This window comes from Triturus cristatus, chromosome 1_1, assembly GCF_964204655.1.
Source record: "Triturus cristatus chromosome 1_1, aTriCri1.1, whole genome shotgun sequence".
In the NCBI taxonomy this organism is placed as follows: domain Eukaryota; kingdom Metazoa; phylum Chordata; class Amphibia; order Caudata; family Salamandridae; genus Triturus; species Triturus cristatus.
In genome coordinates this window covers 1258021573-1258036771 of record NC_140579.1, presented here as the reverse complement: position 1 = coordinate 1258036771, position 15199 = coordinate 1258021573, and the positions used below count along the sequence as shown (strand labels likewise).

At 43.5% G+C, this 15199-nt stretch overlaps 1 protein-coding gene across 1 annotated transcript in view; it reads right to left on the bottom strand.

Moving 5' to 3' along the window:
• The window catches only part of TSPAN2 (tetraspanin 2), an 878201-nt gene that overhangs the window by 225559 nt on the left and 637443 nt on the right, over positions 1–15199 (bottom strand). Inside the window, 1 exon segment of the mRNA XM_085652149.1 lies at positions 9491–9588. Within this exon segment, the coding sequence (XP_085508275.1) occupies positions 9491–9588 (98 nt within the window).

Genomic DNA, 15199 nt, shown 5'->3' with positions numbered 1-15199 from the left:
TACACTCACACACTCCCTACCACTTTGGTGACATACCAAACATACGTGAAACTCACACAACCACCTTTGGTCTCCTTATACCTTTGTCACTTTCAAAGACCAAAGAAACATACCAAACAACATACACTTTTGAAAGACAATTCATGTGCATTTAGCCAAAAGTTGAAAATAACTTTCAATTTCAACACAAATTTATGAAATGCACAACTACAGACATTAAATAGAATGTTTGTTTGGGAATAAACAACGCCAGGTCTACGCGTTTTGAACCCTCTTCAATTTTGGGTTCTCCTCAGGACCAAACAGTACTGAAAAATGAAAAAAAAGTACACAGTTTACTTGTGGGTTCTATATATAAAAAAGATTCCAACCATTGAGGCCAGCCTACAAAAGAGTAGTCTTACCATTTCTTCATATCTGGAGATCTTCTAATCTCCAATAAACAACTGATGTGGTTTTTTTTCTTCTAAAAACATCAAATAATGACAGCAACTTTAGTGTAATGATGACATAGAAACACACAACTGTCAGGGTCTTTTAAATTGTGGAGTGAACAGTCATAAAAACGTACTATCAAACAAAGCTGGGTCGTGTCTTAAATCACATCATTCAGCGCGGATAGGTGGCAACGCAATGTGGATAAATAAAGTAGTTCATCTTCAATCCTCTCAATTCAATTTAAGGAATTCTGCAGGCAAGTGAAACAACTCATCTTTAGGAAATTAGACAACCGGACGGTTAAAAATCCAGTGGCATAATATTCCTCCGTTATAGCTCTTTGAATCTTCAAAGGGTCAAGATTAACAATTAAACTTCCCCATAGGTCTTAATCTTTCTCTTCCTGAACTACCTTCCCCGCTTTATGGACCAGCCTTGGTAATACCTTTTTCCTCTAATGCAAATGTGCCGTTTACACCAGATTAATCACTATATAGACAACTGTGTACCCAGCACCGTTAAGTCTTCGCTAATGCACCGGTCAACTTTGACCCTTTCACCTCTATTCTAAATATTGTCTTGCACTGCGCCATATGTAACTATCTGGTTCTTAATTCTCCTGGTTCCCCTATTGTTCCCAAATGGGACTTTAGTTTTTAATATCTTCCCGCACTGCGCCGTCTTTTTTTAAACATGGTGATAGCTCCTATTCTATTTTTCGCCGCCTACGCTGAGCACTGATCACAGTTCCTAAACACACTTCACTATCCAAATATAGTGACTGCACCATAGTTTAGTGCACAGTATGACATCGTTGTTCTAGCACTAAGCATGCCTGAAAAGAACGGTCCGTTTGGTGCAAACCGTATCACTAATTTTATCCATGTCAATTCTGTTCTAAATTAACATGCCTGGCCTCGTATTTACAGTGTTTTTCCCTTCTCTCCCTTATTTTTACCCAACCAATGTCGTTTGTATGTTGCATGAAAGGCAAACTGTTTATAATTCCAAGACAAACATGATTTTTATATTTGTCCTGAAGATGATGCCATTTATTTTGTTTTTCGGCATCGAAACGTCGTCGACACAATAGGATCATATGTACTGAATATGCTTGTGAATGCTATGTATAATGGTCACTCAAATTATAATCAAGTCTGTTCACTGATTATAAGTATACAGACCGATTTGCTCGCTGTTGCCTATATTTGTTGTTTTGTCTTGTTCACTGTAGGTCACGGGCTGTGCCCCCTTGACATTACTTTTTGATTTTGTGCATCGCCAAATAAATTCCCGTCCGGCTGGACAAAGGACATAAATACTATTTAGTTTGTGTCTATCCTTATCTTAATCCCCCAACTACTAGGGTCCACTGTTTTTTGTAATAAGTGCTTAACACTTACAGCATGCCTCACCCCACTTACCGGCTCTTGTTGGGACTCTGTGCTTTGGCTGCACCATGCGGCATTCACGAAGGCGGGGTGTGCTCCCGCTGGACTTCATGTACTGATTTATTTTTGTGCTTTGGGTGCTTTGGCGGCCCCCTCCCTGGGCCGCACCAAGCTGCGCAGCATTTATTCAGGCGCCGCCACTGGGCACGAGCCGCAGGCCACGCCGATGTGCACGCTCACACCGTGCCTACAACGCACGCATGGCGCTCTTTCACTTTCTCTTGTTGTAGGAAGCGGTGGGTGTAGCAGCACCCCTGAAGGCTTATGAAGGTGGGCGCTGAGCCGGCGGGGCAGGGACGACAGGCTGAAGTACAAGCAACCAACTCATGCCCGCCCCAGGTCTCGAGTATCTTGCATGTGAGTGTGCTAGGCACAGCCCCCTCGCTCTTAGACCCTCTCTATATGCTGCTTGTCTCCCTCCTTTCTCCTCTCCACTATTCTTTCCTTCCTTCCTACTTTATTTCTTATCACTTCCCTCCCCACCTTGCTCCCGTTCCTACTTTACTTTCTTTTCTCTCTACTTCTTTCCCTCCGGACTTTCACCGCCAATCTTTTCCTTCTTCCTCACTCCTTCTTTCCTACCAGGTTTCTTGTTCTCTTCTTTCCTTCCCGCTTCCACTCCCACCTTAGTCCTCTCTGGGGACCCTGTTTGCGTCTCGGCCGTGCTTGTGTTTTTTCTCTCCCTCCACCCTTCCCGGTCTCGTTAAAAGTTTGGCCTGGGGACTTTGAGTTTTGCCAGAGATCTGGTCACCTCTTGGGTAATGCGAGGAGCGGTGGCATAGCTGTCGCACAGGGTGTCCCTGGGCACTTCCGTTGTCCTGTAAACAAAGGCTTGCATGTGCGCACGCTGCGCGGTGACCTGTTTTAAACTTCCCCGCTTACAAAATGCTTCACGCTGTATTTAAGGCATGGCGGGGCTCACCACTTCACTACAGCCGCCAGGCACAAACAGTTTCACACTGAAAAGGACTACGCGTATTTGTACTTATTCTTTTCGTCTGCCAGTTTCTTCACAGATTATTTTTTTGTATTTATATCTATTTTGGAAACAAACTAGTGAGTACTTTTGGGATTGTCACCTTTCGACGCGTTTACATCGAACAGGATATCCTGGTGGTAGCCCCGTTTGTCTCCTTCGGTGTGATCGTCCCCACTGCTTAAAAGGAGCGAGGAAGCCGGTGTGCAACCAGGGCCTGGGATGGTAGCACTAGTGCCCCCCCCTGCACCTGACCCCCAGCTCTGGGCTCCTGTGCTCTTCCTGCGGTTTCCTGCTCATCCAGCCCAAGCAGACCGAGTGGGGGCACCGGTACTGTCCCCCCTGCGTGCAAAGGCTCTTCAGGTGAGGGTGGAAGTCTGGCTGTGGGGTGTGCTGTACTGTAATTGTATTTGTATAGCGCTTCATACCAGTGATGAGGCATTGAAGCACTGTTAGTAAATGCAGTAAACACTAAAGCCCCCCGATTGCTGATTCGGCCAGATATATTTGGGTGAGCTCTACAGCACCACACCTGCCCTACTCCTTCTTATTTTGCTTCTACCCCATACCATGTATATTCACCAACAATTGTGAGTCCGTCCCTTTGTAACAATTGACACTAACCTCTATCCCGTCATGTTGCATCTTGTAAAACTGTATGTCTTATAATAAAACCTGTTCTCTTTTTAAAGCACTCTAATACCTTTGGGTAATTTTTGTGCTATATAAAATGCATAAATATCTCATTCACGATTCCTCTCCCTCGCCCCACATACATTTCAGCACCACTTTCTGCTTCATTAAATTACCTGCACCACTAAGGACGTCACACCACCAACCACATCACTGATGGTGGCATCATATGCTGCCAGGAAACACGCTGTTAGCATGTGTCAAGATCTGTTGTTGTTCTCATCTATATCCCCCTCATGCCAACTGTCACACTGGCTACCCCAGTGCATTCTGGCAATTGCAGACTTGGTCAAGAACAGGTCAAGCTCATGACATCAGAATGTCTTACTGCTTGATGGGGCAGGTGGTCATTGGGTGCACTGGAGCCGCTGGACCGTTCTTAACATGGAGTGTTCAAACCAGGGCTGGTGTTACTGCCCGATTGGCTGCATCTAGGGCTCCCGGTGACATGTACCGGGGGTGACAAGGAGGGAGGGCGGGGACTTCACTGGCTGGTGCCATGCGCCGCAGGTCACACTATGCGCAAGGACTCACTCTGCAGCCAGAGCACGGAAGGTAATTACAAAGTACTTCGCCCTCCCTCCAATACAATCATAATTAGGGTTCCAGGGCCTTAAGGTGACATGTACCGGGGGGTGACAGGGAGGGCGGGTCTTCACTGGCTGGGTGCCATGCGCCAAAGGTCACACTGTGCAAAGACTCACTCTGCAGCCACAGCATGGAGGGTAGTTACAAAGTACTGAAATCTGCACAGGGATCCAGCTTCGCAGTGCCCTTTATTTCCGTTTATCGCGCATTCATGTAGCACTAACTAGGGAGAGATTGTGGCCTTAGGGCCACAGCTGCCTACTTTGGAGCTGGGGAACCAGATTCGAGCCTCAACGTCAGCTTGGCTCAACTTCCTGTGATTCTGGGCAAATTTCTAAATCTCCCCATACTTAACAACGAATGAATGTGTCCTTGTGTAACATAACTGGTGCTCATATAAAGCGCTCCAATACGTTCGGGTGGAGTTTGCGCTATATTAATCTGCAAAAAAAAACCTCGCCACGAAGGGCCTGATGTGCTTTGCATGAGCACTACTTTCATTACACAGGGACACATAGCCCAGTGCTTCTGCAGCTGTCTTTACTAACCCCCCACCCTTTCTGTAGTTGCTGTTTTGAACTAACCAATGCTTTTGACACCACCAACCCTCCCCACGTCCCCTGCGTGACCCACCACGTCCTGCTCCCTGCCTCCTTTCCAATTGCTTGGCCATAAAAGGCAAGTTTATGGCCTCGTAGCCATGTGGTGATCTCTCGACCTCTCTGAAAGTGGTGCGGCCTGCATTGATGTGTGTGCCACTGATCGAGATTTCTGTAAACTGAGCATTGCTTTGTCTTCCTCATACTTAACATTTCTTCTACTTCAATGCAAGTTAATCTGTAAATTCAATGCACACCGTTTGTTCTCAATCTTTCTCTTATCTGAGCGCAAATGTTGGCATGTGTCCCCGAATCCTTTCATTGCTCGCCAGAAGACGGCTTCGAGTGGTTGGCTTGGTTTTTGTTTGGGGAGCGCTTATGAGTCAGAGTGAGTAATGTCATCTATGTGTGCACACAACCGTGACACATGGTTCAGTGCTGCAGTGTCTGCCTCCGACCTTCACGCCTCACCACAGACCCACAGCACCCTCTGACGCTGTCGCCACCCCCGGACACAGACAACCTCTCAGCCGTCGGTGCTTTAACCACAAGGGCTGCTCTGCACAAGCCCTGGGCACATGACGGTGCTACACCCAAGCAAGCCACATAAGTGAATTCAGAGAACTGCATTTGTCAAACAGAACAAAGGTCACGCTGGTATGTTATTAACTACACCATTTTACTGTGTTCACCAATGACACTCAGGTTAAAAAATGGAAACTACCATTGGCAAAGCAAATCTGCCTTGTATTTTGAGTGCTGCCTATAATATTCTAAAGTCCTGTTGCAGTAAAAACAAAACATACTGCTCTCTATATACGAATGATCTTTGAGATAACTAATCACTTATGTGACGATTCAGTGTACTTTTGCATACGAAATGGCCCCTTGTGCATTGCAATGCAATAGGTGTTGTTTTTGGTATTGTAAATAACAATGCTTTTTAATTTTATTAAAGGCATTGGCATTTACAATGCCAGTAGCTCCAAAACTCGCAGTTGCGAGACCTATTGCATTGCAAATGCTTGTCTTTCTTTGAGTAGGGTATCTCTGGGTGTCCACCACGCTCTTTTCATTGCAGATTTAACAAGTTTTTTGGGGTAGCCACGCTCCAGGAGCCGATTCACTAGGTTGTTGGCATGTAGAGTGTATTCGTCCTTATAAAAACAATTACGTCTTATTCTTAAGAATTGCCCGTAGGGCAAATTCTCTCTTAAGCTTCTAGGATGGTTACTGGCAAAGTGAAGGGCCTTATTTCTATCGGTTGGCTTTTTGAACAGTGTTGTTACCAGACCTCCATCCGCTGGATAGACCTCAACGTCCAAAAACGCCTTTCGATGGTGTGAGTGATTCAGGCTGAATTGGATATCTGGTGTCCTTCTGTTAAGCCGTTCATGGAATTGCAGTAATTGTTCCACATCACCTGTCCACACCAAAAAGATGTCATCTATAAAACGCATCCAATTAGCAATGAACTGTTGAAACGGATTGTTGTTGCAGACAAACCTCTCCTCATACATAGCCATAAAAATGACTGCCAATTCTGGAGCGAAAGGACAGCCCATAGCCACTCCTTTGATCTGATAGAAATAGTCTCCTCCAAAAGAAAAATAGTTATTTTTGAGAGCAAATGAGGCGTGCTCAATAATGAACTCAGTTGGTACCCTTACAGGTTTTTCTTTTTTCTCCAGAAAACATTGTAACACTGAAATGCCATCATCCTGTGGGATTTGAGTGTATAGGGATGTTACGTCCAAAGTGACCATGATGTTTTTGTTAGTCTCAAATTTGACCAATTCTAATTTATTAATGAAGTCTGTCGTGTCCTGAAGGTATGACCGTACCTCATTCATGAATGGTTTAAGAAAATGATCCACATACTTTGAAATACAAAGGAAGGTTAGGTGTGACCCAGTAGCCATCCATATCCTGTGTCATCCTGGGAAGGATGGGAGAAGGAGCTGACACTTACACCAGAATAGGCAGTGTCCTGACTCCACACAAAGGGCTGCATACCTCCCACCCCCGTAGGTCGTCTGGAGCCAGAGCTGGGAGGGAGGACCTCTCTGCACTTCAAAGCCCCTCTCTGAAGTCACCTGCACTTCAAAGGCACAACTAATTATAAGTATTGGAACTTTGACCTCACCAAATCAGACACTACTGAACCTGTGAAGAACTTTGCCAGAAGGAAGGACTGCTGTGCTGCTACAAGGACTGCCACTCTACTGGACTGCTGCTCTGGAATAACTGCTTTTCTGCCTTGCTGCCCTGCTGCCTGCTACCCTCTGCTCTGCTGAGGTAGAACTTGACTAACTGATTTGAACCCAGACTGATCTCCAAGGTCATGCTGGCTTGCCTCCTGTTTTAAGACTCAGGGATAGCAAAGTCTTACCCCTGCTCCTGTGCCTGGTCCAATGGAAGTGGATCCAGGGGCTTGCTCCAGTGGAACCCATTCATCCTCTGCTGCGTGAGCAGAATCAATGCATCGCCACTGTTGTGGGAACAGAAACGGCGCATCACACTTGGAGCCAGCACATCGCCAGCAGTACTGACGCACCGGAACCACCGCCTTGCAGCCACTGCAGAGAGACGATTGACCCATTCCATTGACTGTGTTGAGAAACCATGTGCATTGGCTTTGGAACCAATGCATCTCAGAACTTGTGCTTTGTCTTTGGAACTGGCGTATCATCATTGTTGCGTGGAGAAAATTGACGCATCACCTCGACTGTGGGATTGACCCCGACGCATCGCTCAGCTGCACTCCGCATTTCGCTCTTTAGACCCGGATCAAGGTACTTTTTTTCAGCGCGCCTTGCGTGGCTCCTGTATCTGGCCAGTGCTCCATCGTTGTCGACTTGAACTCTTGGCTTTGCCCCGGTCCAGTACGACCATATAAGTCTTTAGGTACTTGTTGCTTCTAAGCCCAATTTTTGCTTTTATTCTCAAAAAATGTGTATCTTGACTTCTACTTAGTGAATTTTTGTCATTTTGGTCTTCTTTTATTTATAAAATCAAGCTCTATTTTTCTAACCGGGTGTGAAGTCCTTTTATGGTGTTTTCACTGTTTTACTGTTTGAAGTGTTGCACAAAGACTACATTGCCTGTTAAGTAAAGCCAGACTACTCTGTGACAAGCTACCAGAGGGTGAGCATAGGTTAGTTTTAGGTGTGTATCTGACTTACCCTGATTAGCATTGTAGTTCCTGCTAGGACAGGGTGCATACATCTGCCAACCAGAGACCACAATTGCTAACATGGACGAAAAATATATGTAGTATCAAACAACCTGGTTACCCTGCACTGGCTTCCAAATTAAAAATAATTATGCTCAACTCTACATGTTTATCCCATTGGGTGATTATTCAGAGGGGCCCATCTACCTTCAGAAAATGCTTGCATTTAATACTTCTTGCACCATCTTCCCTAGCACTAACGAATATTACTTTGATACGGAAGACCCATCTTGGTGGTCACTCGTTCTCTCTCCTAGCAGGTACTTACTGGAATAAGTTGCTTAAACAGAGAAGTCTAAAAGCATGTTTTTCACATGGAGGAATACAATTCACAATCATATCTTCTGCCTCTTACGGTATGATATAGGGGATAAAGTACCCCCTCCCATGTATAAAAAGGATACTGCAAGTCACGAGGAGTTCCATAACCATATAGAGGATTGAGACGAAAGGCCAAGTTCCTTTTATAAGGTTATGAAACTCCTAGATGACTTGCAATATCCTTATCGTAAATGGCAGGGGATACTTTATCCCATATAATACATCATCACACCATCACCTTTCCCACAAACCACTTAAAGCTGTGGTGCATATCTCTTTCATATGAAAGAGCTAGAACGTTTGCAAGCACGAAGAATAAAAATAGAACCTCTAGTGCAAAATTAAACACATCAAAAACCTTGTAGATATTTGCTGCAAAAAGTTATTAGAAAGAGTTCAACCGAAGTCAGTTTTTGAAAAAAATGAATAGCTGCAATAGGTCAGAATGTGTAGAAACATGCAGAAAGATTATATATGTTCTATAAGTATCTAAGGAATGCAAAGAATAATCATGTTCTTTCTGCTAGTCACTTTAAGCTAGAAAAATGGAGCAGAAGAAAGAAGAGCAACATTTATTTTTGGTTGCTTTAAATAGCTGCTTGAATTATGTTGTGTGAACCTGACCTGACGTTCACCTCAGCTGCTGGCATTGAGAGCTGGCCTTGTGACGTCAATAATCAACTGTAATAACTTATTACAGTAGAGTCCTGATGTCTCTGGTGCGTCACAAGTTGCCGATTATAAATAAATTAGAGACAGGTGTTTATACAGGGATTGCAGAATCTCATGTATTATAAATGTTGTTTTTATCCGGTGCTAAATTACTTATGAAACATTTATGCACAAACACCAGTATTCAAATTGCCCCATCTACATCACACGAATGATATGATGAGCAGCCACTTTTATAATGAACACAGATTGTTGGCTATGGGAACATGCAAATATTTTCCTTTGCAGAGTACATTATGATAGATCTAGGAAAAATGTAAGAGTTTTCTTTGAGATACACTGCTAAAACTAATGCCACATTCCTAAGACACCAGTGACCTTAATATTATTCTCAGGCATTGCAAGGTAAGTGCTTTTGCCGCTAATCTATCGCTTTAAGCCATACAGCAGTAAACACCATATGAGTAACATATGTTTACATGGTAAGATACATGTTGATGCAGAAAGTTGTACTTACAGATCCCAGCAAGCACTGGGACTCGCGTACTGCTCCACAGCACCCAAAAAATCCAACCAGCATCATCAGGACACCAGCTCCGATCAGGACATAGAGCCCTGTGAAGTGATGACAAAACACTGTTACAATAGCAAAACACCTCTTACCATTCAAAGCCATGCCTATGGCACAAGGTCATTAGAAAGGTGTAGAGAGAGAAGTCACATCATCTGTCCCTCAGAAAAGTCCGCTTCCTCTCGTACATCAACATGATATTTCTTTGGCACAGTGGGGAGTAGGCACACATATGTTGGATAATTTCATTTAGTTTCCTTTGTTCCTCGTTCAAAATGTCTCCAGGTTCCAGGCAACAGATATACAATTCAAATAATTGATTGCAATGAACATTTCGAATTATGCTGATCATAATTAAAGTTGATGGACGTCATTTGTACCTTTTAACTGAAATAAAGAGTTCTCAACTGGACTGTGACTCATTTTTCACAAGGATTTATTAGATGCGTTTTAGAACAAAACGGCCACTTAGACATACAAGTTGTGGGTCAGTATTGACATTCATGTAGAAAATTTAGAGGCATACAGAGAAAAAACAAAATTGTAAATAAATGAATGTATGGTAGACTTATGATTTGAATAATTGTACACATTTTGGTGGTTCACAAAAACTTAAATAAGTTTCCATAGACATCTATCAAATCAGCAGTTGATTTTCCCCAGGAAATGCACACTTTGGAAATATGCCAAAGCACGTCTATAACTTCGTTATTTCTCTTGATAGGAAAAATATTTTTCTCCATAAATTACAGGGGTTCCCTTTAAAATGCATTTACGCCTGTTGTTCTTGTGTATTTCCAGGTTTACACTTAATGTTTGAGGTTTACAATACTTTCCATGCTCCCCTCCTCTTTGGAACGTCTACATTTTCCCCATTATTACTATAATTATGACTTCAGAAAATCCACTATACTAGACCAGCAGTGGCAAAGCCAATAGGTCTTGCCTAAGCAAGAGCTCTTAGCTTTGCCAATGTTTCAGCCACGTGGCACAACAGCGTGGCAGCTGTTCAGCATGGCCAAACATTAGTGGCATAGAGGAGAGTGGTGTGGAGTGTCGTATGGTGGAGTAGTGTCGTGGAGTAGCATAGAGTGTTGTGTATTGGTGTTGCATAGAGTGGAGTCGCGTACAGTGGAGAGGCATAGAGTAGAGTGGACTGGTGTAGAGTACATTGCTGTGGAGTGCTGGAGAGTATAGAGGCGTAGAGTGCAGCAGCATAGAATTCAGCGGCATACAATGAGGCATCATAGAATGCAATGGCATAGATTAGAGTGTTACATAGTAGAGTGCAGTGGCGTTAAGTACAGAGGTGCAGAGTGGAGTGGTGTAGAGTAGAGTGGCCTACAGTAAAGTGGCATAGAATGCAGTGGTGCAGAATACTGTGCCATAGAGTGGTGTAGAGTGGTGCAACGTAGAGTGCAGTGCCATAGAGTGCAGTGCCATAGAGTGCAGTGCCACAGAGTGCTTTGGTGCAGAGTGGAGTACTGCAGAGTGGTGCAGAGTTCAGTAGCGTAAAGTGCAGTGTTTCAGAGTAGACTGATGTAGACTGCAGTGGTGTAGAGTGACATAGAGTACATTTGCATAGAATGCAGTGGTGTAGAGTAGAGTGGTGTAAAGTGGCATACAGTGCAGTGGCATTGAGTACAGTGGTCCAGAGTGCAGTGTCATTGAGTGTAGAGGATAAAGTGGTGCAGAGTAGACTAGAGTGCAGTGGCATAGAGTGGCGTACAGTGGACTGGAGTGGAGTAGAGTGGATTGGCATAGAATGCTGCAGAGTATAGTGGCATAGAATGTAGCATCAAATAATTCAGCAGAGTACAATGCAGTGACATAGAATGCAGTTGCATAGATTAGAGTGCTGCATAATAGATTGCAGTGTTGTAAAGTGCAATGGTGCAGAGTAGAGTGGCATAGAGCGCAGTTTTGCAGAATATAGTGGTGTAGAGTGCAGTGGTGCAGAGTAGAGTGCGGTACAGTAGAGTGGCATAGAGTGCAGTGGTGTAGAGTGGTGCAGAGTAGATTATAGTGGGGTGGAGTGGCATAGAGTAGAGTGCTGCAAAGTGCAGTGGCGTAGAGTGCATTAAAGCAGAGTAGAGTGGCGTAGAGTTCAGTGGCGGAGTGTGCAGTGTTGCAGAGTAGAGTGCAGTGGTGTAGAGTGGCATAGAATGCAATGGAATAGAGTGCAGTGGCATAGAGCAGAGTGGTGTAGAGAGCAGCGGCATAGGCTACAGTGGTGCAGAGTAGAGCGCACTGGTGAAGAGTGCAGTTGAGAAGAGTGCACTGACGTAGAGTGCAATGACAGAGTGCAGTGGCATAGAGTAGATTGTTTCAGAGTAGAGTGAAGTGACAGAGCAGAGTGGTGCAAAGTAGAGGGAAGTGGCGTAGAGTGGAGTGGTGCAGGGTAGAGTGCAGTGGTATAGAGCAGAGTGGCATAGAGTAATGGTGCAAAGTGGTGCAGAGAGAAGTGGCATATAGTACAGTGGTGTAGAGTTGATTAGAGTGACGTACAGTGGATTGGCATAGAGTGCAGAGGCATAGAGTGGAGTGGTACACAGAGTGCACTGGCATAGTGCATTGGCGTAGAGTGTATTGGCATAGAGTGCAGTGGCATAGAGTGCAGTGTTGTAATGTGGCATAGAGTGGAGTCGTGCAGAGTAGAGTGGAGTGGCCTAGACTGGAGTGATGTAGAGTAGAGTGGCATAGGGTGCACTGGCACAGAGTAGAGTGGTGAAGAGTAGTGAGGCATGGAGTGAAGTGGCGTAGAGTGGAGTGGTGCAGAGATGAGTATTACAGAGTAGAGGAGAGTGCAGTCCATGGTGAAAAGTGGAGTAGTGCACAGTAGAGTGCACTACTCCATGCCACTGCAGAGTAGAGTGGAGTATACATGGTGTGGTAGAATACTGCCACAACAGACAACACATTTTCAATTGAAATGACCATTACATTTGCACAGACATACAGTTTTACTAATAAACTATACGTGCACAAACGGTAATGTGTAGAAATGGCATCACCTAGTATATTGATCTGTTTTGATCATATTAAAGTAATTGTTTCCAACAAACTTCTGGATTAACAAAAAATGTTCTTCATTTGTGCTTTGCTAATTCTCATATATTCTGAAATGCTTGCACCGTTCATTTAACTGTTGTGTCCTTGAGAAGATCCTTTCCTCTACCCCAAGTATCCAATAAAATTGTCACATAAATCCTCTCACTTTGAAGACAGAGAAAGAAAAGTAAACACAAAGCTTCCTCCAAGACAGAGCCTGACATTTGACCTCTGTCTCTGAACACTCAGCAAATATGATAAGGAAAGAACACTATTTACGCACTTGGTTGCAGAAAGAAGCACTTGTGAAAGACTACAAGGAGAAGTAGGGTGAAAAGGCTTTACTCCTTGGGAAGGATGAACTGAACCTGGACAGCCTAAAAACATATAAAGCCAGCAAATAGAACACCAGAAAATGTAAGATATTAAACCACAAAGCCAATGGTAAGCAACCAGTCTGACGCAGTCTCATGGAAGCTTCCTGAATGTCCCCAAGATGTTTTAACCAAACCAGACCGCTTAGCTGTCTGGGAGGCTTCGACCTACAAAATGTCCTAGGGCCAGATTTAGAATTAGGAGGACAAGTTACATCATGCCACTTATTACAAGTGCATTGCATGCTACAGCACTTGTAATATGGCAGATGGCTATTCGTTGTGTTTATGACAAGCAACCCATCCGCCAAACTCTAATTTGGGCCTCAAATTCGTAATGCAGATCTGCATGAGCAAATGTCAGTTGCGGCTGATTCTCTCCATGTGCAGCAGTGATTTGCTGATCGGTTTTCTTAGCCGAAAGTTGCACTTATGAGTGTTTTTAAGGCATGGGCAAAGGGCAATTTCCCAGGGTCTTCAAAGGGGACCCCTGAGAAAGTGAACTTTCTCTTTACTTCACATCTGTCTGTCTATTTCTCCATCTCATCCTTAAATGTACTATTCAATACTGTTTGGCATCATGGTGTAAAATGTATTGAATTGGAAAAATGGATTATAAAATACAAAGCTGTTTCGGAAAGAAGCCACTAAAATACATCTTGCCCGGGGCCCCCCAAATCTTTGGATGACATTGCCACTTATGAATTGGCCTCACAGAGAAACAAGGATGATGTGTGGCTACTGGAAATGCTAGGTATAACATGGGGGGAGAAGTACAGCTGGCATAGACTTAGGTGGCACAGCAGACATCAAATGTGCTGTGAAGGTCACTAGTTTGCATACACTAGTGGGAGTCGAAACAAATAATCATCTGATCCCCAATATTTTGAACAGCACAATTCTTTCCCAATTATTTTGTCTCCAAAATCTTCGATTGATCTAGCAGTTATAACTACAGTCCTCATAGGAACACACACATTTTAGCAGAGTAAATAAGGAAATACTAATAATTGAGCTCTAGTTAAAAAGTAGGGTAAAAATACATTTATAACTGAATTTTTAGTAAATGCGGTACAGGTAAAAAAATTAAAAAAAGGATAAATGCCATGAAGGATTAATTACAGAAAATACAGAATCATGAAATTTAGCCCTAATTAAACCAGTTTAGGCAAAACCCTAATGAGCTGAACTCATAAAAGAGTACTGACAACATCCCCAGAAGAAAGTCTAAGGCAAATAGACAGTCTCAATAGGAAATCCAACAGCAGCAGTACAAATTAACAGAATGAGCCCCCAGAAAAGTAGAATGAAGCCCTTAGTACTACAGCCCAACTGTATTTATACACAAATCAAATATTTTACTGATAGATTCTGCAAATTAAGCATGGTATCAGCAAATCGGAAACAGCAAAGTGATATTTTAAAACTTTAGCAATAACCCATTTCTTCAGGTATGAGACATATTTTCTCAACAATAGCTCATAGAACTAGCACACTTTAAGCAGAACTTTCAGAGGAAGTCCTTGAATATGATACTTGGGGTGCAGTTGGAAACTGCATACACAATACACACTTCCTAATTCAATACTCCAGTTTGAACCTTCATTCACTCTGTGGAAAAGAGAGGAAAGATGGTTTGCAGCGGGACACTAATTGGGAGAGAGAATGAGCAGCAGGAGCAAGATGAACAGAACACCGAAAACTGCACCCATGTGAAAGCAATTGGCATCTCATTTGAGAGTGCTGCATAACTACTTTAAGGCATTAATTACATTGCTACATGACTCAGTAAACTTATTCTGAGTGCAACAATATTAACTAGTCAATTACAACGCCATGCATCATCAAAACCTGGCAATTTCAATTATAATTTCCACCCGACATTGCACATTTAAAAAACGCAACTGCACGTTCAAGATCAACTCATCATTTTATACTTCTAGGATCTATGCAGTGACATAACGAAACTTGACGGGACCCTCCTGCAAAGTGCACAGAGAGCCCCCTCCCAGTCCACCACCGAGCACTTTTGCTGAGGGCGCCCCCAGAGTACGATTGTATTTTGTAATCGTAATACTGCTTATTAAAATTAGCAGAAATGTAAGCAAACGACAGATTACAAAGAAGCTAAATAAAAAGTACACAGATTCGCTCCCTGTATAGGATGTTAACAAGACAATTTCTCTGAAATGTACAAGTCGTAATCAGCCAGAACGAGTAGCTTCACAAC